Source organism: Squalius cephalus (assembly GCF_949319135.1).
Source record: "Squalius cephalus genome assembly, chromosome: 6".
In the NCBI taxonomy this organism is placed as follows: Eukaryota; Metazoa; Chordata; class Actinopteri; order Cypriniformes; family Leuciscidae; genus Squalius; species Squalius cephalus.
Genome location: NC_137127.1, coordinates 9874046 through 9900801, shown reverse-complemented (window position 1 = coordinate 9900801; position 26756 = coordinate 9874046). Strand labels below are relative to the sequence as shown.

At 41.9% G+C, this 26756-nt stretch overlaps 1 protein-coding gene across 7 annotated transcripts in view; it reads right to left on the bottom strand.

Moving 5' to 3' along the window:
* znf423 (zinc finger protein 423) overlaps positions 1 to 26756 on the bottom strand; it is a 156361-nt gene that overhangs the window by 113584 nt on the left and 16021 nt on the right. For 4 of the 7 annotated variants that reach the window (XM_079873773.1, XM_079873775.1, XM_079873777.1 and 1 more), the window contains exon 2: positions 11418 to 11477. The exons of 1 other annotated variant lie outside the window; for it this stretch is intronic. In XM_079873773.1, coding sequence (XP_079729899.1) covers positions 11418 to 11477 — 60 coding nt within the window. The remainder of the gene's footprint in view (positions 1 to 11417; positions 11478 to 26756) is intronic. 2 more of the 7 variants (XM_079873774.1, XM_079873776.1) reach the window with 1 other exon arrangement.

Here is a 26756-nt window from a genome sequence, read left to right as displayed (position 1 = left end):
GAAAAGGGAGGGAGGAAGTGGGGGCCGGAGAGAGGGAGGGCTGCTCACCGGCTCCCCCGGGCTTAACATCCTGTCTAATCATCCTGGACTTGTGCAATCAGAGAGAAGCAGGAGGTGGCCATTCCTGTGCTCCACACATTCTGATCAGCTCTAATTTGGCCAGGCCTGGCTCTGCATTACGCCGCGCCGCAGCAGCCCACGCTAATGGGGCCTGCGGATCGGAGCCCAGCCAGAGGAGAGCCTGGGCCTTGCTTTGGGCCCCAGCCCAGTCCGGACTGCAGGTGGAAATGGGTGAGGGGGGGTTGGTGGGCTCGGTATCTGGAGGGGCATTTGGATAAGGAAGCGTCGAGGTGCTCTAGTTTATTTCACCCCCACCAGAGCAGAGGGTGGAGAGGTGGGGGTGAAGGTGGGGGCGTTGTGGTGGTTTGGAGGGTGGTGCGGGCTGGGCTAGGAGGGGTATGGCCATCTGTCCAGTGGTGAGAACACCGTCTGGACAGGGAGGAGAACGGCCCCTAACTGACACTACACTGATAGAGCCCTGAGCAGCGGTTACACACATACACACGTGCAAACACACAAAAGGTGCATTAACTACACTATTTCATCCATGAGAGCTTCTAATCTCGGGGAAAAATGGATGGTGGCAGTAACCCTCGAACACTCCCTACCTCTCCTCACTCAATCACACACACTCGCACACACACCCTGATTCCCCCAGGTACCCTCATGCCAGAGGTACAGGCACTGCCAACCAAGGCACATGCCAGCACAACCTGCTACCATGGCAACGAGGGAGGAGCAGGAGGGGACCTTTCCCTACCCTTCTCCTCTCTCCATACCTCCATCTCTCTGGTCACAAGCGGGGCTGGCGTGCAGGAGGAGATGAAGACGAGGATAAAAGTGGCCGGCGGAATGCTCTGCACTGCTAACCTGCCTTTTAAACTCCTCCATCCTTCTTTTTCATGCTCTTTCTGCATCTTCCTTTCATTACTGCCTTCTCTCCCCCCCTCCTTTCCCGTAAGCGTATGCCCTCTCAGGAGGGAAGAAGGGAGGGGAGTCTCTAGAGGGGCCCCTCCAGAACACACTCCATTAGAGTGCAGGGCCACCGTCATTACAGGGCTCCATTTCTCTCTCTGCAGTGGAAGATTGATACACACGCATCACGCATCTCAGCTGCAGTCGTTCCACCTCCGACCGCGGCCTTGACAAACACACACGAGTGCAAATGCGTGCGTAAACATGATGCGTGGTGCAAGGAGAGGCTGATGGGCGCAGGGTGGGGCACAGGTCGTGGTGAGGTCCGTGAACATTTCTAAATTAGGGTTCATCCAACGTGGCTTGCTTTTTATTTTGCGCATCTGGCGGTTGAAATGTTTAAAGGGATAGCATACCACTAAAAATATAACAGTTATTTACTCATCCTCATGTTGTTCCAATGCCATATTATTTTATTTCTTCATGTGGAAAAACACCATGCTCTCTTGCATTCATTTACAATGAATGGGGGACTTAAGGTTTCAAAAAGAGCCAAAAAAGTACACAAAAGAACCATAAAAGTACAATAAATGACTCAGACAAGTGTATTGAAGCCATTCTATATTTTTGTGCAACAAACAGATACAAATTTAAGTTGTTACTCTCATAGTTTTCTCTTTCAGTCCAAGTCATTGGGTCTGTGAGTCCAATTCATGAGCAAATCATTTACACTAGTTTTGAGAACTGAATCAATGACTGATTGACTGAAAAAATGACAACTTCACTGAAAAAGTAAAAATTTCTCGTTTTGAGTACCTCAGAAGAAAAAAAGCTTTGTGACAACATAAGGGTGAATAAATGCCAATTTTCATTTTGGGTACACTCTCCATTTAACGCTCCCACATAGGCAAAACATGCAGAAGTGACTTAAGGTCAAGGCAAACAGGCTAAGTGGAATCATTCTGAAGCGGTGTGTTGTTTTTAAACACACACTGACTGTGGCACAGTTAAACTCAATGAAATCAGGGCTGTTGAGAATACTGTCCAAAGAGACTAATGATTTAAAGAAACACATTCAACAGAACCAGTTCTTTTTATGCTCTCCAATATAATTCTCGACTCTGCTCTGTATGCTGCAAACATATATCTCAAACATGCGCCGCTCCTGACAGAGACCGCGACTACATTTGTTTCATTACTGTAATACCTTTCAAGCTAGCAAGCCTGTGGTAACTGTGCTGCTATTTGTGTTTTTAATGTAAAAATGTGTTAGTGACAATGTGGTGTTTAATATTTTTGTAATGTTGTGCCTCAGGTGTAGGCTGTTGTGGTTCAAATGAGTATGAGGGGCTATTTTGTCCCTTCAATGTCCTTTTGCAATACTGGAGGTGGAGGACAGACACACACACTGGCATACCTCACAACAGGGCCTAGACTCCCTCTACTGTGAGAGGGCTAGGTGAGAAACAAGCCAAAGAGACACAACACTTCTGCTTGTGTGTGTGCGTGTGTGTGTTTGGTGAGGGTTAGTGGACAACGGTGTTGCGAACTTGATTGAAAGCTCCATTTATCAGAGTAGACCTTGGTATGTTGATGACAAAGACTTCAAGCACACACTCTTTTGAGACTTTGCCATCCCAGGTGGCAAGCTCTTTCCACCACACCTTTGTTCATGTATGTGGGAGAGTATTTTACCAATACTTTAAGTTAGGATGCATGCTGCTGTCCTCTTTCGTGTGTGAAAGAGCAATGTGTTAATGAGTGTTTGGGGGTCCCCAGCAGGGGATGTACCCAGAGCCCAACTCACAGCCAGCTGCAGCTCCTGTCCCTCACTCAGTCACTCTGCAGGCCATTATCTCTGAGAGACAGCCTGTCCCAGCACCAAAAACTCACACACATACACCCACCATACACTTACAAAACAGATGCAAACAACATAAACATACACTACACAAGGGTATTATAAACATACACTCAACACACACACAAATTCACTCTTAATTGATGCAAAAAAATAACCATTTTTAGTTACAAACATCACGTTAAGACATAAAAAATAAATAAAACAGTGTAAAAAAATATTAAATATATATGTATAAAATTTCTGTCTAAATATTTTAATTTCAATAAATGTCTCAAGAATTGCTATTGGCCAAATAAAAACAGCTGTTTCATCTCCAATTCTTGAGACATACCCACTTTCACAAACGTAAAGATGCTTCAAAACAATATTCTCAAAAATAGCTGCAGCGATTTTTATCAGAGGATATATTCATATTCATATGTTACAAAGTAATTCAATGGTGCTCAAGAGCTGAAGTCATTAAACGCAGTCCCAAGGGCTGGCATCCTTTCTAAAAATGGTAGATTGCATATTCTAATGCAAGAAAAAAAAAATTAATATTCATAAAGCCTGGCCAACTTTTTAAACCACACTTACAATATGGTCTGCCTGAAACTGATTTAAGCAGTTTATCATTATCATTATATATTAATGATTGTTTTTCTTTATGATATTGTAGAATATTCTTAGCTCTGCTAATAGGCCTTTCTTATGCTTTATATTAAACAAGGTTGTGTATGTTTTACATCAAGTTGAGCCTCAGGTCGTGCGCGCACGCGTGTGTGAGTGTGAGTGTGAGTGCGAGTGTGTGTGTGTGTGAGAGAGAGAGAGAGAGAGAGAGAGAGAGAGAGAGAGAGAGAGAGAGAGAGAGAGAGAGAGAGAGAGAGAGAGAGAGAGAGAGAGAGAGAGAGAGAAGAGAGAGAGAGAGAGAGAGCGCAGTGGTAGTGGGGGGGGGGTCTGCTACGATCAAACCCCCCCTCACACACACTTTCTCTCTCAGGAAAGACAAACAGCTATGTTTGTGTGGGGTAATTAGATGAGGAGAAGTGAATTAGCAGAATCCACAGAGCAGTCATGTTGCCGAGCACAGCCCCGCCTTACAGGGACCTGCTAATTACCCCTCGTTAGGTTGATATGTCTTTTTTTTTAAGTGTGGTGTAGCTTCCATCATGAGAGTGGGAAATAATTAGCATTGGTGTGATGCTGCCCTTAATGGACACCGCAAGGCATGCTCCACTCTGACGAGAGGAACACTGGAATGACAAAGGATCAAGAAGATTCTTTAGTGCTACTAAGAGACACAGATCCAATGGCACAACTATGTTGTCTTTATAGTCGCCCAGAATGCACAATAAATGTTAAAAATAAAATGCCATGAATCTGATTGTCAAGCGTAGTTTCCTTTTTCTATGTTGAATTTTGGACGAAGCAACAAAATGAGTGAGTACAGTATCTTTTTCATTTGTATCCTGAAACAAAAACATAAAAAAACTATATATTTTAAGTGCATATATCAACTAAAAGTTAACTTTGTCAACTTTTAGGACTGCACTAACATGTAGATGCTGATCAAAGATAATAGACCTGGACTACAAGCCACGAATGTCCAATTTTGATTTCATGTGATCTTTAAGTAATGCAATAAAAAAGCTTTCATTTTGCATTGTGGGTTTTGCTCACCAAGACGGCCAGTCAAACAACTCAGCTAAAACGTTTCGAGATCTTAGCTTGGGAGCTCTCTTTACGACCAGAACCCTTAAAACTCCATTTCCCTTTCCGCCACTGTGTCTGCTCTTAGTTATGCTGTACCGACTGTGCATTTAAGTGCAATTGAATGTAAGTTTTTATTGTTTTAAAGTACTAAAAGGGGAAATCCACATATGGAGGTCACACTTGTCTGTCAAACGATAGAGAAAAGAAAGCAGGAGACAGAAACAGATATCAGAAGAGAAGTTGTGCATGTTGTACAACTAATAGGAGGCGAGTGTAAGCTTGGTTTGGGAAAAGAGGTACACACACACACACACACACACACACCAGAACACAATTAAACCCCAACAAAAGAACAAGCCACACTGTACTGGACTGGAAAAATAGCAGCTCCAACTTAAACAAGACTTTTTTTCCAATGAAAACATTAAAGCACAAGGCTGTCTTTCAACTACATCACAAATATACACACACACACACGAACCAGACGTGGCCAAATGTAAACCAGATCAAGGCTGCATTAGTCAGAGAGACCAAAGGAATTGTAGTGCTGCTCTAAGCTCGATTAGGTATGTCTGATCTGATCACACGAACACAGCCTACCTGTCGAAATCTATCGCTCATCCTGTCCCTGAAAACTGGCACAGACACACTCCCTGATAGAAAACATTAATGATGTTGGACCTCGTCAAGAAACAACGGAGAGGCAATCCAGGTCTAATATGGACACCATGGCACCAGAACCTTCAAACAAGATGAATTTGCAACCCATTGTAGCTTAAGGGTCAAAGCAGGAGAGTTTTAAGTAGTGTTAAGAGTTGTTACAATACTTAAATTCAATTCCATTACTACTCAACACCAATTTCTAATGGAATTTTCAATAGCAACTAATATGCTACTGAACATAATTTTTTACTTGTTAAAGTTCAGTATAAAAATTAACACTAAAATTAAAACAACATGTAGCCAGCTTGTCAAAATAAAATATTTTACAAAGAATTTTTATAAAATGAAATAAAATAATAATAATCAATAATAAAATACAATAACAATAATATTACATAATATAAATATAAAATAACAAATACAAATAAAAAACCATTAAGACTAAATTTAACTAAGAAAATTAAAAACTAAACTAAAAAAAAAAATGTGTTAATGTTTTTTTAGGCATAGCAACGGTCACAAACCTAACTGATTAATAATTTTTTGACAATTTGAGATAATATATAATTAGCATTGGCCACCAATCGTGCCATCTTGTCCAGTAAACAAAAGTAATAGTTCCTCCTTTTATCAATTCCAAATACAGCCTTACCAATAGATAATAAACTTTTCCTGGTTTCAATGCAAATTTTAGTGGATTTGGGGTAAATACCAATATATTGATTTTTTTTGTCATTAAATGTATGTGTCAGAAACATAGTCATCCTGCTCTCCATGAACTCTCATCGTCCTTTAAATAACTTATGTTGGTTGACCACTAGCTCTAAGGCCACACGTATGGTACATCTACATCCGCATTGTGCGTATTCCGGTTTGGAGTTGGGACAAGGGCCCCTGATGGCCCAGCGCTTGAGCAGGTGCAGTGCGTGCACGTGGTCTCTCGGGGGAGCGCAGGGCCTAACGCGGTAAACACGGGACCTATTTAAAGCAAGTAGACCTCTCTCTCTGGCTCTGCTGGCCTCTGCTAGCTGCGTTTCCACAATACCGCATGGCCCCTCGGGACCCCCGCTTGCCAGGCACGCTGTACCAGTCTCCCCTTCTCCAGAGACCCAGCACCCAACGCTCGTGCATCCAGATACAAAGAAGAAAGAGAGAGAGAGATGATGAAAGAGAGCGTCATGGAAGGATGGGAATTAAATCGCACAGAACACACAAACAGCCATACAGCTGCTCGCCGATGCCATCACCTGTTCCAGCCCATGGTTCCGCGAGCTGACACGTGAACTTAAGAGCGACGCGTACACACATCGACGCGCAAATATACACGCGTGGCGACATGCTAATGCATACACACACAGAGACGCACACCTCCTCTTCACACATTAAAACTGTTTTCCTGTCGCTGCCTTGGGGAAATTAAAAATATATTATGGACCTCCAGAGGTTCATGCAAGGAGATGAAGAAAAATAGAGAGGGACACAAATGAGAGAGCGAGACAGACAGCGAGACACGAACGGAGGGAGAGGAAGACACACAAAAGCACTTGAGGGATAGAGAGATGGATCTCTTGGTTGTGTCCTCTTTTCTAAACTGCCCACTGCATCATGGAGAAAGAGGGCCATTTTGGGGCTGCGATGTAGCCGACGGTCATCATCGCTCCTGTCCTCCTCCCACTCTCCCTCTCATCCCTCGTTCCCAGTTACCAAACAGGGAATGCATGGCTGAATCCAGCTCAGGTTAGATTCCAGAGGGGACGGAGCATTTGCAGGGGCCAGGAGACCGACTGATTTTTCACTCTGTGTCATCTAACAGATCTTGCCAATCCTCTGGCTCTCTACAGCTGCCTCAGTAGAGCCCAATAAAAAAATGGGCCATTTTGTGCCTGACTGAACCATCGCTTGCCCAATCAGGCCAATGTTGTGTAGTGATTTAAATATGTTACCAAGGTAATAATACCTAGCTGGTTTTAGCGAATCTGTGAGAATGACTTGTGAAAGTGCGTCAAAGAAATCAGTAAAACAGTGGTTCTCAACTCCAGTCCTGCGAAACCAATGCTCTGTACATTTTTCAGATCATCAGCCCGTTAGGAAAGAGCTCCATGAACTGAACTGACTGTGTCATATAAGGGAGACTTACAAAATGTGCAGAGCAGTGTTGAGAACCACTTGCAGTAAAAGTTTTGTCTCTTATACTATCATTTTCTCAATGGGAAATCAATGGTTTCAGGAAATTACATTGTTTGCAAAAGTTGAATGCATAAATGAATGAAGTTTGGCTGCATTTATCTGAAAAAATATATAGTAAAAACGCTAATATTGTGAAATATTACAACAATTTAAAATAAATATTTTCTATTTTAAATAAAAATGTATATTCCATTTTTCTCAATTTCTTATTATATCGGGGTCAGGTGAACATAAAACCAGTCCATTATTCAGGCCATTCTTAGCACTGATGAGTCGAATAGTCATTCAGGCAATCCGCTGACAAGTCATTTTGAAGATATAGCCTTAAAATGTCATTAAGTCCCAAAAAGTTACATCGTAATTAAAAATATTTTATTACTAAACTTTATACTTTTTGCAGGGCCACCAGTCAAAATATTGGCAAGTAAAAATCTAAACTTCTGGCCCAACTAAGCCTATAGAAACAGCCCTGCTCTGTACTCTACTGACTGCAGCACACCTTTTTTTCTCCCTTTCATTTTGGCCTCGACAAAAGTTTAACGTGTGCCGAGTTTGACAGCGTAGGCCATTAAGAGGGTCATAAATAGGCCTGGTTCGGTGCCCTGCTGCCAAATAAAACCAGAACACAACAGCTCCCTTTCTGCCTGAGGAATACACAGGTGACCAAAAATCTCACATTACGGGTGAGCTCACAATGACTCGCCCAGTGTGGGTGAGACCAAGGGAGAACAGACAGAGCCATCCGATTGGCTGCGTTAAGAGGTCCTGCCGGCCCACCAATAGCTGAGGGAGGAAATGAATAAAATAATTCAATTCAAGACCATTACAGCCCCTATCGGCCAGAGCACGGGGATATGAGCAGCCTTTTTCCACAATGAATCATAGTCGGGGACGAACACACACAAATTGGGTGCTTGTATGTGTAGGGGTGTGTGTGTGTGTGTGTGTGTGTGTGTGTGTGTAATAATGTACTTGATCCCAGCAAATGTGCGTCAGACGATGTCCTATATGTTGACAAAGCAAAGTCTCTAGAGCTATTGTTTCAAAGTGTGTGTGTGTGTGTGTGTGTGTGTGTGTGTGTGTGTGTGTGTGTGTGTGTGTGTGTGTGTGTGTGTGTGTGAGAGAGAACGTATCCAAAAGCACAGCTCCAGTTCTTTGACAGGAAGCAGGAAAAACAATGCGCAACTTCACAGCTCTGATGGCACTTATAAAAAACAATTCCCCCCTCCCTGCTCCGTCTTTCGAAAAATGACAAGCGTCTGCATCTGTCTCAATAAACTCTCTCTCTCTCCTCTTCTTCCTTTCCTTCGACCCCCTCCCTCCCTCTCTCCACACCACCATCTCTTCGAGTCTCCAGTGTCAGACCTGGCTCATTTTCTCTCTTTTCTCCTTTCCTTCTCTTGTTCCCCTCTGGGCCAGGGAGGGACGGGTTGTTTTTCTATCTCAGGGAGCACGGGGTGGAGAGAAAAAGAGAGAGAGAGAGAGAGAGAGAGAGAGAGAGAGTGAATGAGAGTGAGAGTGTATGTGTGTGAGAGAGAGAGAGAGAGAGAGAGAGAGAGAGAGAGAGAGAGAGAGAGAGAGAGAGAGAGAGAGAGAGAGAGAGAGAGAAAGAAACAGGGGGGTGTACCTCCGGCCCGCTCCCCCAGCGGGACAGACCGAAGGGGCCTCAATCAGGTCCTTGGGGGCCCGCGGGTGGGGAGGGGGGAGGGATTGAGGGGCGGGTTGGGGGGGTGCTCTAACTCTTTCCTTTAACCTCTCCACCCCTTAACTATAACCCCCCCACTGCACTCGCTCCAAACTCAGTACACATTTTCCACCGAGGAGAGAGGTGGGGGGGAATGAAGTGAATTTAATACCAGGAAAAGCCTGCCAGTGTCCTTGTCGACATCATCTCCTAGGGAATAAAGGGAAGGAAGGTTTTTTTTATCTTTTTAAATAAGAGATGGCGAGCGGCCCCCTGAGCCCCAGCACAGCAGCACAAACAAACACAGGAGAGAGTATGGATAGGGGGAAGGGATTGAGAGAAAGAAAAAAGGGAGACAGAGAGAAAGAAAAAAGGGAGACAGAGAGAAAGAAAAAAAGGGAGACAGAGAGAAAGAAAAGGGAGACAAAGAGGAAAGAGAAAAAAAGAAAGAAGAGGTGATGCGGAATGCGACCAAGTCCACCCGGAACGGAGGTGGAAAAAAAAGGCTGATTAGCGCAAGCAAATGGGGTTACGGCACGAGAAATGAAAAAGAGAGGGATTGGAGGGAGGAGTCGAGGAGGAGAGGCAGAGAGGAAGAGCGGAGGGTTTAGCGAGAGCCCTGGGACTCCCCTTCCTGCTGCATCTCACACACGCAGCACTTTGCAGCCACCCAGGACCTAAGTCAGCACCCCTGCAGCACTCCCTCAGGGCCGGTTAGGAGGGGCCCACGTCATCCCCTTGGGCCCCCGGGGGCCTCTGTTTCTTACTCCCTTCACTCTGCTGAGCTCACCAAGATCCAACACTTAAAAATGCACAAACACAACTAACACTTTTAATACCCTCATAACCAATAAGATAACAATATAGGCTTTTACTTAGGCTCCTTTGAACACGCTTACTGATAGGGATGGAAGAGAGATGACATGAAATAATGGCCCCAAATGCACGTCGACAACATAAGCACAAATCCTCGATGCTAGGCTACAGATCCCACAAAGATTCATTATGTTAAAAAAAAAAATGATCAACAGTTATTGGCCTAGTCTTAAAGTAAGGTCATATTTACTGTTGCACAGTGAAATTTCCAAAGCAATTCCAGTCATTTCAATAGTAATCCGCAAGATAAGGAATCCACGCAAAATTTTCCATGTTTAATAACAGAGAGCTGTTTGGTTTATAAGTGACTTCTGTGTGAGCTGTGCTTCATACATTGCTACACTACTGACAATAGACAATGGACCTTTTTTTGCTTGCAAAATTTCACTAATGAGACCGGAGTGACCTTTAAAGTTGGTATGAAAATCTATCTATTTTCTAAACACGTTATTGATATTTCTATGAACGATTCATCCATGCACATGTTTCAAGTTTTTATTTATTTATTTTTTCAAGTCGTAATTCTCTGATGTATGCCACACTTCTCCAATCATTTACTCTGCTTAAACCCAGCCCCTTTCTCACAATTAACTTCAAGCTTGCATTCAGATCTCCCCCAACGTCATGACTTTAACGCAAAATCACAATTAAATATTTACATTTTGAATACACTTTCCTGCTTTTATTGTGATTGTCCGTCTTTAAAGTTTTTTCAAAATAACTTGCTTCCTTTTTGACTGTCATCGCCAAGACTCAAACCCACTCCGTCCCTTCCTGCCACTAACCGTCACAGAAACCACTTTTCAGAAACCAATTAAATCTCAAAGGGTGAAATCACATCCCGCCCTACTTTTTTCCCCCCTGGCTGAATATCCTGTATCATTCAGAAATACAGTGCTAACTTACACAAGCAAGGAATAATTCATTCATAATCCAAAAAAATGCAAAGCTGTGTTTTTATTGGATAATGTCCAGTCAAAAACACAGCTTTGTTGATGGTGCGGTAATGTTTTCACTCTCTGATCCAAATGTGTCTAGATACGTCTCCTGTTTTGAAAACGCTCAAGTAGCGAAAATGGATTCTGAGGGTACAGGGTGAAAAGCAAAATATAATATTCAGAAAGATACATGGTCTAAAACAGCCCGCTTGGATTTTGCCAGATAGAAATGTTCCTCTCCAGAGAGGAGGTGTAATCAAACTCGTCAAGTCGTGCGATATTATGTTCGGATTGCGGCAAAGTGCCTTTACGTTCAGACAGGAAGCGCCGCTAAGCTTCCAGTCCAGCATGCACCTGGACGCCAACCTCTTGTGTCTTATAAAAAACTCTCCCTCTCTCCCTCCTTTCTTCCCTCCCTCTGTGCGCAGGGCTACAGGCCATGTGGAATTGATATTAGAGATTGTGATGCAGCAGGTCATCTCCGAGGGAGCAGGGGGTTGGATGTATCGTGCAAGACGCCACGCTAGCGAAATCATACCTGTCTGAACAGAGGAGTCCCAACCACTGCCGCACTCTGTAGATTCAGCCTCTTCAACTGCTACCGAAAAAGAGAGAGAGAGTATTAGAGTGCTTGTGTAGCCAAATCGCACATTTTTGAGCACACAAACATGTACGGCATTCTTCTCAGAAGCGTGCCACATAAACAGCGGCCCATCATGAGTCTATGATGCCTTCAATCTGATTGTTGGATCCACATAAAAGGGATTTGTTGTGTGTAAGTGCTCTTTGTTTGTCTATGTGCTAATTTTGGAGGTGCAAAAACAGGTAACAGGAGGCAGTGAGATGAGAGGAGGAATGTGTGATAAAGGTTTTCCTGGGCATAGTCAAGGAAGGAAGCCCCACTGGCACACAAACAGGAAGCAGCAGTGTTCATGACACAATAAGAACTTGGACCCCCCCCCCCCCCCCACACACACACACATTACCGGTCTCTACAAAACTCCTTGTAGCCTGGAAGCACTTTGGCACACAGTCTAGAATGGAAACACACACTTTAACTTTACAGCAACAAACAGTCTGTAATTTGCGTAACCCCTCCACACATTTGACGATAGAGGCATCAGTGCATGAAGGAATACGCCAAATAATTTCTAACAGCACTTTATCAGCATGAATGGACTATTAAGTGTAGAAGTCTTCACACTCAGCGAACAATGTCCATGAAGAAGGAACAAAAAGCAGGAAAGATAAACATCAACGATGAGGTTCAAAAGAGGCTAAGACACTAATTAAGTTATCAAACTAATCACATGAAGATTTAATAAAGCCAAAAATGAAACGTCTATTATTATTTACTCACCCTTATGTTGTTTTAAACCCGTACAACTTTCTTTTTTCTGAGGAATATTGGAGGAGGCATTGTTCACGCTGCTCTTTTTCAATTCTATTAAAGTGAAGGCGGACTGGAGAGGTCAAGCCTTAAATAAAAAAGTTAAAATAATAAAATAAAATAAAGAATAAAAAACTAAAATGTTGATATAATGAGCTTCAGGAAGATTTTAATGAATAAAAACAAGTTTTGTAATATTCCTCAATTAAAGCAAATGCATGACTTTAGAAGACTTGGAATATAGCCTATTGTTGTTTGGATAATTTGTATTTGTTTTTTTTGCCATCTTCAAGCTCCAGTCTGCATATTATCATTTGTAAGTTGCGAATGTCTGTGTCTGCTACATAAATGTGTAAAATCTTTTGTGGGAGAATGAAAGTCATACAAGTTAAGAGTGATATGACAGACATTTAATTTTTGTGTGAGCTGTTTCTTTAAATAGAGTTTTTATGTGAGAAAAGAATCAAAAGTGGGAACAAGAAAGACAGAGAGAGCCAGAGAAAGCACGAGAGAGAGACTGAATCTGCTCTGTGTAAAGGAAATTGTGGTTAGATATGCTCCCACTGGCATTGGGCATCACTGCAGTCTCACTAAACCCACTTCCTCTCAGGAAAAGACTCTCAGAGAAAGAGGGGAAAAAATGAGAGACAAAAGAAGAGAAAGACAGAGAGAGAGAGAGAGAGAGAGAGAGAGAGAGAGAGAGAGAGAGAGAGAGAGAGAGAGAGAGAGGGAGGCAGGAACTGCACTATCCCTGACAGCCATACTGCATTCCTTCCACATTATCAGTTCCTTAATTACACACAGACTCTCTTTTTCTCTCAAATATGCACACACCACTGCAGAAAGTGCTGTCTGAGCCACCGTACACTGCTCTCGTCGAGGCTGCTCCCAGCAGGGTGGTCGGTGTGAACTTGACTCCCCTACCACCCTCCCTATTCCATATTCTACTCCCAAGCCAAGGCCAACAGGCCCCTGTTTTCCCTCTCAGAACTGCGGAATATCAGGACCGCAGACACTCCAGCCAGGAGTTCCAGAGAAAAGCCTGCCGTCGAGGCCCGAGGAGCCAAGCCAGGTCAGAATGACTGGCCTGTTACCGGACGCCAAGCGCTAGAGCCCAGAAAAAACAGAAGGCCTTTGCTAACAGGACACTGAGGTCTTCTCTTCCACTCCTTTCAAAGTCAAGGGATACATACGTCACACCTTGCTCTTGTCCTTTGTTTCAAAGTCTCTCACATTTTCCACCTCCGTTACTCAATTTTGCAGTCTTAAATGACGTTTGCCTGGATTTTTGCATCTGTTTATTCTTGTTCCAGACTTGGAGGCAGTGCTGCTGGGTAGAACTGGAATGCATTTAATAAACAGATTTCAAAAATCAAGTGCTTAGGTCATCCTCAAAATATGGTGACAAACATGTCCCTCGAGTTTTCTGTCATGAAGAAAGTCATCATTGTGTAACCTAAAATAAAATAAAAAAATGTTTGAAATTATATTGTTTTGCATATGAAATAAATAATAAAGATAATAATCTATTACTATTGGCCAGGTACCTGAAAAAATTACTTCTATGATTTTATTTATAACTCTCTTTATTTTCCAAGGTTAAACGTCAGTTTAAGTTCTGCAAACAGAGCTAAACAAAATAACATATAAATATTTTAAATATATTGAAGGGGGTGGATTCTGGAATCCACTTACTGTTCAATACACATATATACACACACATATATCTATATATATATAATATATACATATATATATAATAAGTATATATATATACTTTTTTTTTTTTTTTTTTTTCATTAATGTGTATTAAATTATTCCCAATAGTACATTCTCTTAATTCCATAGCTTTTCTCTTGGTTGCGCTGCTTCCAGTAGTGTATGTTTATGAGCTTATGAGTGTATGAGCTTTTATCCAATCATATTTCAGCCATCATGTGTTGCCAGGGTCAAAGAAATCTGCCTTGAGGCCTTCAGAACATAGACTGTAAAAAAACAACACCCCTTCATTCTCTTCCATTGGTGAAAACTGAAGCCGCCAAAGTCCTAATATGGCACTGACATCTTGCGCAGATTTGGGACCTGCTTCTACGCAGTAGTGAGCGCGGGACCTGAGTCTGCGCAGTAGTGAGCAGGAAGTAAAGCAGCGATATCAAGGTCCCGCCCTCACTCTCGCAGAAACCGTTAGTACAGTTTACTGCAGAACAACTCATTGCGTCAGTGTGAAATAAACAGTTATGGACATGTAGAAATTAAAGCTGAAGCTCCAATCGCCAAAAAAGTCTGTAGGTGCCTAAGGGCGTTTTCACACCTGAAAGTCCGCACCAAGGTTTTGATGCATTTTATACATTCGGTACATTTTGGTTTGGTTTCACATTGCAATTATGTGAGCGCACTAAAGAACTTTACATGACATACTTGCGTCCTGTCGTCATCATCTATGTGGGCTGCATCTTGACATTGATTGGTTTGTAAACAGACGTGTGTCTGACGTCAGCGTGTTGTCAAATCGGCGGGTAACTTTGACAAGAATGAATGAACAGACGCATATCGTTGCCACTATACTGTTATTATTACACCATTACTACCTGCAGCACCAACTACACTCGAGGCTAGTTCAAATTCGCCAAATGAACGTCCTCGTTGTGCGAACATTTTATCGTCGCGGGCAGGAAAGGAGGAGAAGACTGCAAGCAATCCTGCGAGAATCACCGGAACTTCCTGTAAATGGTCTGAAAGTCCGAACCATACAGAAAATGCTTTCACACTAGAAATGAACCAAACCTTTGTTCAGTTTGATCCGGACCGAGACTACCTCTTTTCGTCTGACCAAATTTCGTCTGTTTGGTCCGGACCGTGGTCCGGGGGAGGTTTCACACCTGTAATTTTGATTCGGATCAAACTGAAAAGTCCGAAATCCGGACCAAACAAGGTAGGTGTGAAAGGGCCCTAAGTGACTACTTCGTTTAGAGAAGCTGTCAATCACAGCTGTCAATCATTCATGACGTCACATTGGAAAAAATTAATTTGAAGTGTAATATGATTGTTTTGTTTCCATTGCGTTCATTAGACTTCATGGGGAGGCGGGCTTTATGACCTATACTGGGACCAGCCACCGGGGGGCGATCGAGACTCTTTGGCTTCACTTTTCAGGACTTTTACGGCACGCTTGCTTCAGAATCAATAGCGCGGGCGCCTGAATGAATGGCAATGAATGGCAATAGAGAGCCTAAGTCCCTCCCTTTCCGGTGGACCACCATGGAACCTTATTTCGGAAAAATATTGTATAGTAGTCAATGGCGAGAGACAACAAATATTTTGATCTCGTTTGAATTGTGCCCTGAATTACACATATGATGTTTGTCAATTTAAAAGATACATTTTAAAGTCAAGAAAGTCGCAGTTTGATGTAAAACTGTTGCGGTATAAGACTGTGAAAATACGTAATTACAAAGACTACAAACCCAAAAGGCGCACATGTGACATCATACCTTTTCTCTCAATGAATGAAGCTAACTTTACTGAAGCTAACGTCTGTCATTTTTTCTACAGTCTTGCGTTATAATCGTAACGTTACGCCGTCATGCCTGAGTGTTTTGAACCAGACTGCACACATACAGCCATGTTGGTGATGTACATAGTGCAAGACGAGAGACGTAGTTCATTAAGCGATTTTCACATAAAACTAAATGTTACCTCTTCTGTTTTATGACAAACTGCGACTTCCTTGAATTTCATAATTATCTTTTAAATTGACAAACATCATATGTGTAATTCAGGGCACAGTTCAGACGGAATAAAAAGATAAGTTGTCTCTCGCCATTGACTACCATACATCTTTTTTCCAAAATAAGGTCCCATGAGCCGGAAGCGGAGGGGAGGGACTTAGGCTCTCTATTATAATCAGTCAGATTTAATCAGCCAATCAGATTTCGATCAAACTGCACCGGGGCCATCTAGCAGGCGTACAATAACGTCAGCATTTTCACGTTCTTTGATTGGATGGTCAGAGGAGAGTGCGTAGCCTACTTAGTAGACCTACTAGATGTCAGAGCTAGCTAACCGTATCTGTAGCGAACTGCATAAACTAAAATATATCCCTGAAGATTTAATCGTTTTTCAACCCACAAATTAATGTTTCTCTCCCTCCTCGACCCCCAGCAGTTTCAAACCTATCGGAAAAAAATCCCTTATTCAGCCTTATCCATCTTAACGCAGAGTCACGGAACTCTATTCGATCTGTCCGGGTAAAAACAGAATTAACTGACTGTAATGTATGCCATGTCTGATTTTGAAGGCAAAAGTCCCACTGATCTCATTGATTTCCTTCAAAAATCTGTGAGAGCATGGGGCAGCTGTACACATCGTCATGTTTTGCGGTGACTGTCCCTGTGTCCACTGCTTCTGTCGAGCGGACACTCTCAGCCCTAAAGCGAATTTAAATTCAAGCAAGGAATACGACTGCACAGACTCGACTTTCAGCATTAGCCTTGGTAGAAAAGACTCATTGTTGGAACTGAAACGCACAGATAACTTGTACATCAGAGTACAATCGAAGTCTTCTTGAGGAAAGAAATAAGGATGAATTTTGTGTAAAAAATAATCAGTAGTTTTGATGAGTATAATGCTTATTTTTAACCCCGTTTTTCCGTGCTGAATATGATTTTCTTCTTAATTTTTCTTGTAAATTTATAAATCAAAGCTTTTTTTTTTCAAACATTTATACTTTTATAGAACGACAGACAAGGGAGTCTCTGTTTCTGAACTTTTTAATCAGAACGCAAAACAACATGAACGCACCAGCCTAACTTACTCGCTCGTTTCTCTCTGCACGGCCTTTTCCGAACTCACCGCATTAACCCTATAACTGCCGGTGCAAAATAAAACAGCAATTTCACAACAATTATAAAGAGTCTGTGTGCTATTAAAAGCATATTAAGAGGTGGGTTAATTCAGGTACGAAACCACTGAAGGCCTAGGTGTGAAATGCATCACCCACCACTGATATATACCCAGCGCTTATTGTGGCTATGATTAGTATGAATCTACCCAACACTGCTAAGATATGCTCTCTCACTCCTCTCTGACCATCTCTTCCCTTCACTGCAGGATTGTATTTGTGAGTACGGTTCTTTCTCTGTTCACAGAATAAGTTTGTCTCCCGGCCTGAGCTGCTCCGATGCCGTGCTGTACTGTTTATCAGGGGAGATATCATGCTGCTTTTTCTAGTCAGATCTTGCTCTCTTGTTCTCCACTGTGTAGGGCTGGGCTACTCTCCCCCTGGCTTTATGGTATGTTCCCGGTAGTCTGTAAGATCCTCTATGAGTGCTGCTAGTCATACAAAAAAAAAAAAGAAAAAAAAAACACACACACACTTACAAACACACAGAGAAAGCACAGTATCTCTCCAGAAATCCAGCCTACACTGCAGGTGTTAGGTACACTCAGACTCACACACTCAGAACAATTCTACCTTCCTTAAAAAAAGATCATTAGTGGTGCTTACTATAGCTCATACTCATGGTTATGAACAATACAAACCCTTAACCTTGAGTATTAAAGGGATTTTGCATCTCTATGTATTTCTTTCTTCTGTGGAACAGAAAAAGATATTTTGAAAAACAGTTTTTGTCCATACATTGCGAGTCAATGGTGTTCCGTTTTGTTTTAGGCTCCTCTGACTATATCTTCAAAATATCTTCTTTTGTGTTCCACAGAATAAAGTCATAAAGGTTTGGAACAACATAAATAATATGATGAGACTGAGACTTTATTTTTTCTGCAGCTCCTCAACTTAATCAACTTATCATGCACCGTCTGTTGTTATTACTATTATTATTATTATTATTATTATTATTGGTAGTAGTAGTAGTAGTAGTATTGGTAACACTTTACAATATTATTGGTAACATTTCCTAATACGTTTTTAAGATGAAAAGTTGTATATATTAACATTAGTTAATGCACTCTGAATAATAACAATAACTAACATTAACAAAGGTTATTAAATGCTGTAAAAATAGTTAATGTTAGCTAATACATTTATTAATGTAAACAAATGAGACCTTGTAAAGAATAACATTATAAATTAATAATAATTATTATTATTAATTTACATTTAATATTATTATAATATTATTATAAATAACTTATTTTGAAGAAGGGACCCACATTACAACTAGAGACATCAAGGTGGGCTCTTTTACGTTGTGTCTCCGTACTACCCGATCAACACCTGAGCAACCATCCAGAACAGCCCATCTAGGAGCAACACCAGAATTCATAGTACTGAAAGCGAAGCATCACCTAAATCTCAGTCGCACCACGGTGAACACTTAAGACTGCTGGACCAGATGAGGGACGTCACGTTCCTGAAGACGAGTCTTCCCAACGGAGGAGGGAAAAACGCTAAATTACTCCCAATCAGAGCACCACTCATCCCCCATTTCCCGCTTCATTAGAGGAAGGATATTGGAGTGTAGTCAGGCAGAGAGAAAGAGCGCGGGAGTGCGGAGGAGGAAGAGGGTTACGGTAGACAAATGCCCTACGTCTTCTCAAACACACACACAGAGACAGCTCCTTTCAGCCCCAGGCTTCAGCACAACAGCACCACACACAGTTGAGCCCCGATCCCTGTCTAAAAACAAAGCTGCCGGCGGCACTGGCAGACCTCTGCCTCCTACACACTACTGCACTGCACTGGGCTCGAGCCAAGTAAGACATACTTACTTGCTCTCTGTCTCACACACACAGAGAGAGTGAGCTACAACTCCAGACCCACTGTGAAGTCAATGGTCAGAAATATCAGTGAATGAGCACATATATGAAAGTGATTGCAGATGCTACAGAATATAAATTATCACTGTTATAAAAACCCAAACACATCAAGGTGTGGCTCGCGCTCAACTACAGGGATGGGCCGTACAGCTGCGGACCACTGGACTACAGATGGCCCTCAGTACACACTTCCAGTCCTGAGTGACTCAAACTCTCCAACCCTCCTGAAAAACAAGAATTAAACATAAAACCCAAGAGGATATTAAGACCTCACACTAGGATCCGCACAGCCAAACACAACCCCGCATGGAAAGAAACAAAAGAAGAGGGCGATTGGGAGAAGAACAGAAAAAAAGTCATTAGAAGGAGTTTTAAAAGCAGCATTCTATTAAAAGCTTCTTCCTGCTCTCCCTCATTAGCTGAGCATATTTATTTCTGTATATCTTGTCTTCATCCCCTGGCACACTGTGTGCGAAAAGCGCTGCTGTTGTGAACTGCGACGCGGCGGGGGGGCTTCAGCCATTGGAAGTGTGAGATGAAGGAGAATGTGGGATATAACGGGTGTCATGTGATTGTCAACCGTCCACTATCCACCAATCACCAACTTCCATAGACACAAAGTAGCGAATACTTCTACTAGTGCACTAGTTGTAGTGACAGACTGATATATACACATTTTCTGGTAAAATCAACAGGGATGCACCAATATTACAATTTTGGCCAATACAGATAAGTCAATAGATAACTGACAAACGGTGATTTTAAAATTCTACACTATTTTGTCAAAATGAATAATGTACAGTATAAAACGTGGATAATAATTTTGAGATTTGGTAACGATTACATTTAACTGTGTTTTTAAAGATTAACTTTATTTGAGCATTAGATGATGGCAAAGGTAATCTAAAGATAAAAATATTTTAATATTTTAAAATATGATAATATCAGTCGATAATATTACAAATATATAATGTGCATCCCTAAAAAAATTGTTAATTGTGACTAAATATTGACAAATTAAGTCTTAAATTTTAAATGTTATGTATGCTACACTAACATTCAAAAGTTTGGGGTCAGTAGGATTTTTAATGTTCACCAAGGCCGCAGATATTGAATATTAAATATATTTAAAATGTCATTTTTTCTTGTGATAGCAAAGCTGAATATTCAGAGTCATTACTCCAGTCTTCAGTGTCACATGATCCTTCAGAAATCATTCTAATATGCTGATTTTCAGCTCAAGAAACATTTATTATTATTATCAAAGTTGAAAACAGTTGTACTGCTTAATATAAAAAAAAAAAATCAGGATTCTTTGATGAATAGAAAGTTTAAAAGAACAGTATTTCATTTTTTAAATATAAATATTTTGTAACATTATAGCCTATATGTCTTTACGGTCACTTTTGAATCAACTGAATGAATCCTGATTCTTGCTGAATTAAAGTATATATATATATTTTTAATCTTTTGAACAGTAGTGTATACAGTAGTATCGTATTCCCAATATCAGTCTACCACTACGAACTAGTGCATAACTCATTTGTGCACTAGAGAAAGGAAAGCTCCACATTGCAGGCATTGACAATGCTTCCTTCCTCCAGAACAGCGCCTGCTTGTAAAAGCTTTATACAGTGGGGTGCACAATCTAATGATAACAGCATGTTTTAAATGTTACCTTGGATACTCTCAGTTCCTTAACATGCTCGAGAGCTGCACAGGAGCTGGATGGAGAAGTAGAGATTGATGCTGTGCCTCCATTTCAAGATCCAAAATGGACACTGCTGACCAGGGCATTTGCATGCTTTTAAATACTGTGACCTCTCAGGTCTGTACCTGTACATAACTGGACCTTATCATGCTATAAGGTGAGCAAATTTCAGAAAACTGGTGACATCTTTAGTTAAGCTGTCAATATATCATTGAATTATTATCTAGCCCAGACTTTGTGTCCACTGGCACAGCCAATTGACAGAGAAAGCTTTTTCTAAAACTGAAAATAAAGATAAGATCAGAATTACAATAATGAACTATATTTTTAAAATCTAGTCAGCCTCAGTAAATCAAATAATATATGTAATGTAATCATATTCTGTAATTTTTATAAATAACTGTATATATGTGTGTGTGTATTAACCTCATAGATAAGAAGGGGTTAATAAATAATCAGCATCCTGGGGAAATCTCCCCCTTTTTAGCACCATTGCAGGGGTGGACTGCTGTTTCTTTTTCCATTTAAACTATTATTTAAAAGAAGAAAGAAAGAGGAAAAAACACATTTCCCCCAAGGGCCATCTTCAAACTCCCTCACTACATCTCACTCACACACACACACAAATCCTTGACACAATTTATTTCTATATTATTGAAATTCCTCCTCAGTTAATTACTGCTGTGTTGGAGTGAGCATGCAGCGTTATTTGCATTTCTGGGTCCTGTTAAGCAATGTTAAACAGCACAGTCACCACACACACACACACACACACACACACACACACACCCCCAGACAAATATATCTGAGTGTAGCTGACGGCAACACAGTGATCAGCGTAGCAGAGCGGAGAATAGGACGAGGGTAGAGATCAAACAAGCGCGTCGTAACAACATGGCAAACACAACGCTCGCATTTAGCCGCCAAAATGCTTGCCAGCCGGTGGGAGAATGACACAGCCTTTAATTGTTTTCAAAATGAGCACTTTAAATTAACAATGGGCGATGCTTATCTACCAAAATAACAAGGGTATGGGGGAATCACAATAAGTATGCACAAATGAACATACGTGTTTCTATCTGAACTTGGAAAAGGTCTGGCTCGTCTAATATATGTCACTAGTATCACCAAATGGTAATATAAAATAAAGACTATTTTCAAACAGGTTTCCAAATCAGGTCTGCCATTGTTCGGCCAAAGAGATAATCCTGCCCCAAACTCGCGCCACTGGTTGAGCCAGACTTGCTGGTTGTGATTCTCAAACAAACAGCAATGTTTTGATAGCGCTACAGAGACATAATGTTTATACTTTTCAGAGGAAAACACCAGAGTCTTTTGAGGCATATGCACAGTGGTGAAGCTCAAATTTCACAAAAATAATATTTGAAAAATGGACTTGTTTTTTTTACTTTAGGATAGGCCTATGTAATTACTTCTGTTAAAATCACAACATTGAAAGTTACAGTAGTGTCAGATCTTCCATATTGTGACACATCCGAGTGAAGCAGATTACTGAAAAAAATTGCAGCGTGGTTATTTGTTTCTATCCATCGGTTGTTGATTTGAAGGAGGCAGATCTGAATGCGAGCTTGCAGTCAATTGTAAGAAAGGGAAACATTTTTAAGTGGACAAAATGATTGGAAAAGTCTGGCATACGTCACCAAGAAAGAAGTCTGTCGTTTCAGTGAAAGATCAAGTTGATAAGATGCATGTGGAAAATAGATTTTGAAATTCCATTTCATGCAGAAAGTGAATAAAAACACTTTGTGGGGCATTGTGGTCATAACAAGAGTTCAAATCTAGCTCACAATATATTTCCTGATTCCTGATAAAAAATTCTTTAAAAAAAAAGAAAAAGAACAAACCGGCAATTGTTGCTACAGCAGTTTATAAACCGTATTGCTATACAGAAAGAAAGCAGGTGTGGATAGTTGTCCGCAAAAGGCTCGACAAGCATGAAACTCGCCTTTAAGTCCCCCCCGGACATAACCACGGCGAGAAAAATGGCAAACTAGGGGTGAATCCTGTTAGCATCTGTTTATATAACCCTTGTCGTTGTGACTGGCAGGATTACCAGAACACACTGCTCCTGAACCGGAGAGGAATTCCGTCAGGATCCGCTGCGTTATCAAATCAGGGATGCGTTTCACCGCAAGTGAAAGATTCCGACAACGAGGAAACGCCGCGCATACAAAGAACGAGATCGCATCTCTTAACCCAGTGAGAAGAAACACACTCGCCCTCGGACATGATGCTGCGAGGGCCCTTAACGAGCACACACACATATGCGGACCCTCACACGCGCACGCCGGCCCCCTGCTTCTCCCAGTAAGGGCCTCACACACTGCAGGTAAAGCTTCAAAAGATCGGCATCCCACTGCAGCGCCATGCCAGAAAAGAGAGGGGAGGGAAGAATATGGAGAAGAAGAAGAAGAAGAAAAAAGAAAACGAAAAGAGAGATTGTTATTTAAACAGTCGTGCTAGTAGGGCTTGTATGAATATAAATTTTGAGAGAGACAAAAAGACTAATAGATGGGCGGAGGGAGGGCGAGAATATTATGCAGACGCACCTCAAATGACATTACAATGAAAAGCTCTTGTGGACCACTGTTGGTATGTGTGTTTGACATGGAGAGAAAGATAGAAAGAGAGAGAGATGGAAGGGAAGTGAGTGAGCGAGCGCTCAGAGGGAGTCTCACCTGGGCCCGGCTCTGCTGCAGCCGTCTGCAGGAGATTCAGCTGCAGAATACCTAATGCGTGTGTGGAGGGGCGTGCCGTACAGCCCTGTTACTGGCCCCGGGCCATTCTGTATGATTAAGTCTTCTACACTTAAGGGATAAAGCCTTGCTCTCCTTCTCTCCCACTGGAAGCCATTAGCAGCCCCCCATTTGCAGCTCAGTGTGTGTGTATGTGTGTGCGCCCTGTGCATGTTTGAGCCTATGCATTTGAATGGGTTCATACCCCTGTGTCTTTGTGCTCCTGCCTTGTTTGTGTACGAGTGAGTGTGCTGCTTCCTGAGCAAAGCTTGTGTGATTTTGTCAGTACAAAACAGCTTCACGGCACCCTGGGATTAGTGTCCAGCGGCGAGCTGTTTGGGCCCAGAGTGCACTGCGGTCCGGCCCCCTCATTAGAATGGGCCCACGCAGGGCCAATGGCTGCGGACGCAACATCACGAATCACGATTGGGGTCCTGTTGCCTGTCTCTAAGACCCGCTCCTGATGGAATCGGGAGACCGGGCCCCAGATTGTCGCACACACACGCTTGCACTGGATTAATCATGTTGGAGTCCACAGCTCGGAGGGAGGGGTGTTTGATCTCCTCCTGTCCAACATGTGGCACAAACATCTTCACAAAAAACATGTACAGAGTAGTGGTGAATTCTGGGATGTTGCCATGTATAATTGATAAAAATGTACAAAAGAAATACCTTGTTGGGCGATGGATGGATGGATGGATGGATGGATGGATGGATGGATGGATGGATGGATGGATGGATGGATGGATGGATGGATGGATGGATGGATGGATGGATGGATGGATGGATGGATGGATGGATGGATGGATGGATGGATGGATGGATGGATGGATGGATGGATGGATGGATGGATGGATGGATGGATGGATGGATGGATGGATGGATGGAAAATTAGCGAAAAATAAAACTGTAGATTCCACCTGGGTCTATTGAATCCCAACCCGAGTCAATAGGACCCCTTCAACCATTGAACCCAGCGTTAAAAAAGCATAAGGCTAGGCAATCAACATTTAATAAAGGAAATCAGAGGCATCCCGTAAGTCCTGCAGTAGGGCTGATTTAATGGCCGCTATGTGTGGCTTCACATCGCCTGTGTTCTCCGGGACAGAGAAAAACACATTATAAATGAAGAGATCCAGCATGCTGTCCATCACTGCCATGTTTCTGGGTTAATGACGCCTTAACGGTCATCCTATCCTGATGCACAGTCTCGCCATGAAGGAGAGAGGAGAGAGGGAGAAGTAGAGGCAGAGTGTCTTTCATTTCCAGATAATTAATAATAGATAAAAGCCTGACTTGTTCTGCATGGCTTAATAGCTTTTAATAGCAGGGAGAATGACGGGAACACGCACGGCTGTGTCTCTAGACGCTGGCCTGCAGACCTCCAGAGACACCGTCATCTTGCTGCAGCACAGAGGGGGGAGGCGTACCTGAGCCAGAACAGACCCACACACACACACACACACACACACACTGGGAAGGAGGCAAGCATGCTAAAGAAGCCCATGCACTTACTCAAACACACGCGGGCACAAACACACCCAAGAGAGCGCAGTTCGTAGGCCTGCTCTCTGAATGGTGCAATTCACTCCTGCCAACACACATATAAAAATACATACACTCTTTCCCGTAAGCACTACACACATCACAAGCAACCACCGAAGATCAATACCCAGACACAGCGGTATGAAGCCATTCAAAAGAGGGGACTCAACTACATAGAGCGAACAAACATACACACAAGTGTTGGCCGCAGCACATAAACACACATAAATACCTTGAGTTGAAATGTATTGCTCATTCTGTAATGTATACGATAATGGTGTGCGTTTACTATAGCGATAAGCGCAATATAACCCGCTGGACTTCAGCAATGACTGCAAGTAGTAACCATCATTGCAGCAGAATTACGCCACCATAAGACTGAGGGTCATCAAATCTGAGGGTCATATTGGAGGTGAGGACTGGAACAAAATATGAAAATTAATATTTCATAGTATCAATTTTAAGCATAGTGATATTCTACATCACAAAACTGTATTAGATTACAGCCGTGACAAATGTTGTACGAAAATAAATAGTCTTTAAATTAAATATAATGTCTATCATTTAAAATAAATATAAAAATAATATTTTAAAATGTAAATAATTCAATAACCTACTTTTTTTTCTTATTATTTAAATAAGTCAACAACTAAAATATAAAATAAATATAACATTTCTAAACATGTGTCTATATTTAAAATAGACATAATATATATAACATATATTAACTTAATAACATTGAGTACACAGACAGAAGAAGGTTTATTGGGCTGCTGTCACTTTAAGAGCTGCACGGATCCAATATATTGTTATATGAGCGCTTTCTTTCTCAACTGTTTACTCCACTTAAGACATAGGCTAAATGATTGGATTTACGTGAATACTCACCAAGAAGGTTATTTTGACATCATTTTGTGTGTATTTGGCCATATATAAGCTGCGGAAGAGAACTGAATTCGGGATCAGGGCAGAAGGCCAGTTCCTCTGCACATGAGTAGGCCCTACTTCATTTATTGCATTTGATAACATTAAGCATGTCACACGTACGTAACAGTCATGTGTCCATGTGAATTTTTGTAATCTTTTGGAGTATTAAAATCATGCAGTTATCACAAGCCTGCATAGTATTTTTGTATAATGAATTTACACTACTTACTGCACATGGCTCTACAATAAAGCACCATGGTCCAATGAAAATAATAAGAAACGAGTAAAAGATTTTTCCCACTTCTGAATTGCAATTATACACTAAATATGAAGTACTATATCCAGATATCAATATAATATTGTATTGCCAGGTCCCTGGTGATTTCCACGCCTACAAAATATCACCATTCTGACAGCGAGAGATGTGCCAAAAAAAAACAAAAAAACAATATTTACACTCAGGCAGCCATTTGTCAGCAACACACCAGCATTGACAGGAGAAGGAGGAGACTGTTTCCTCAATATGTCTATGTCTCTCTTTCACTCCCTCCCTGTAGCCAGGGCTGTTTTGAATGCGGGCCGGATTCTGTGACAGCTCCGCCCCTGAAAACACACACATACACACACTCCAGTTGCAGTGGAATGACAGCAGAGATGGAGTGACAGGGATGAGTATTCCCCGAGCGCGGTACGGAAGCGTGGACAGCGGGAGTTCTGCTGGGACTCTTATCGCTCAACTGGGTCACTGTGTCCAATCAGGCTTTGGAGGCC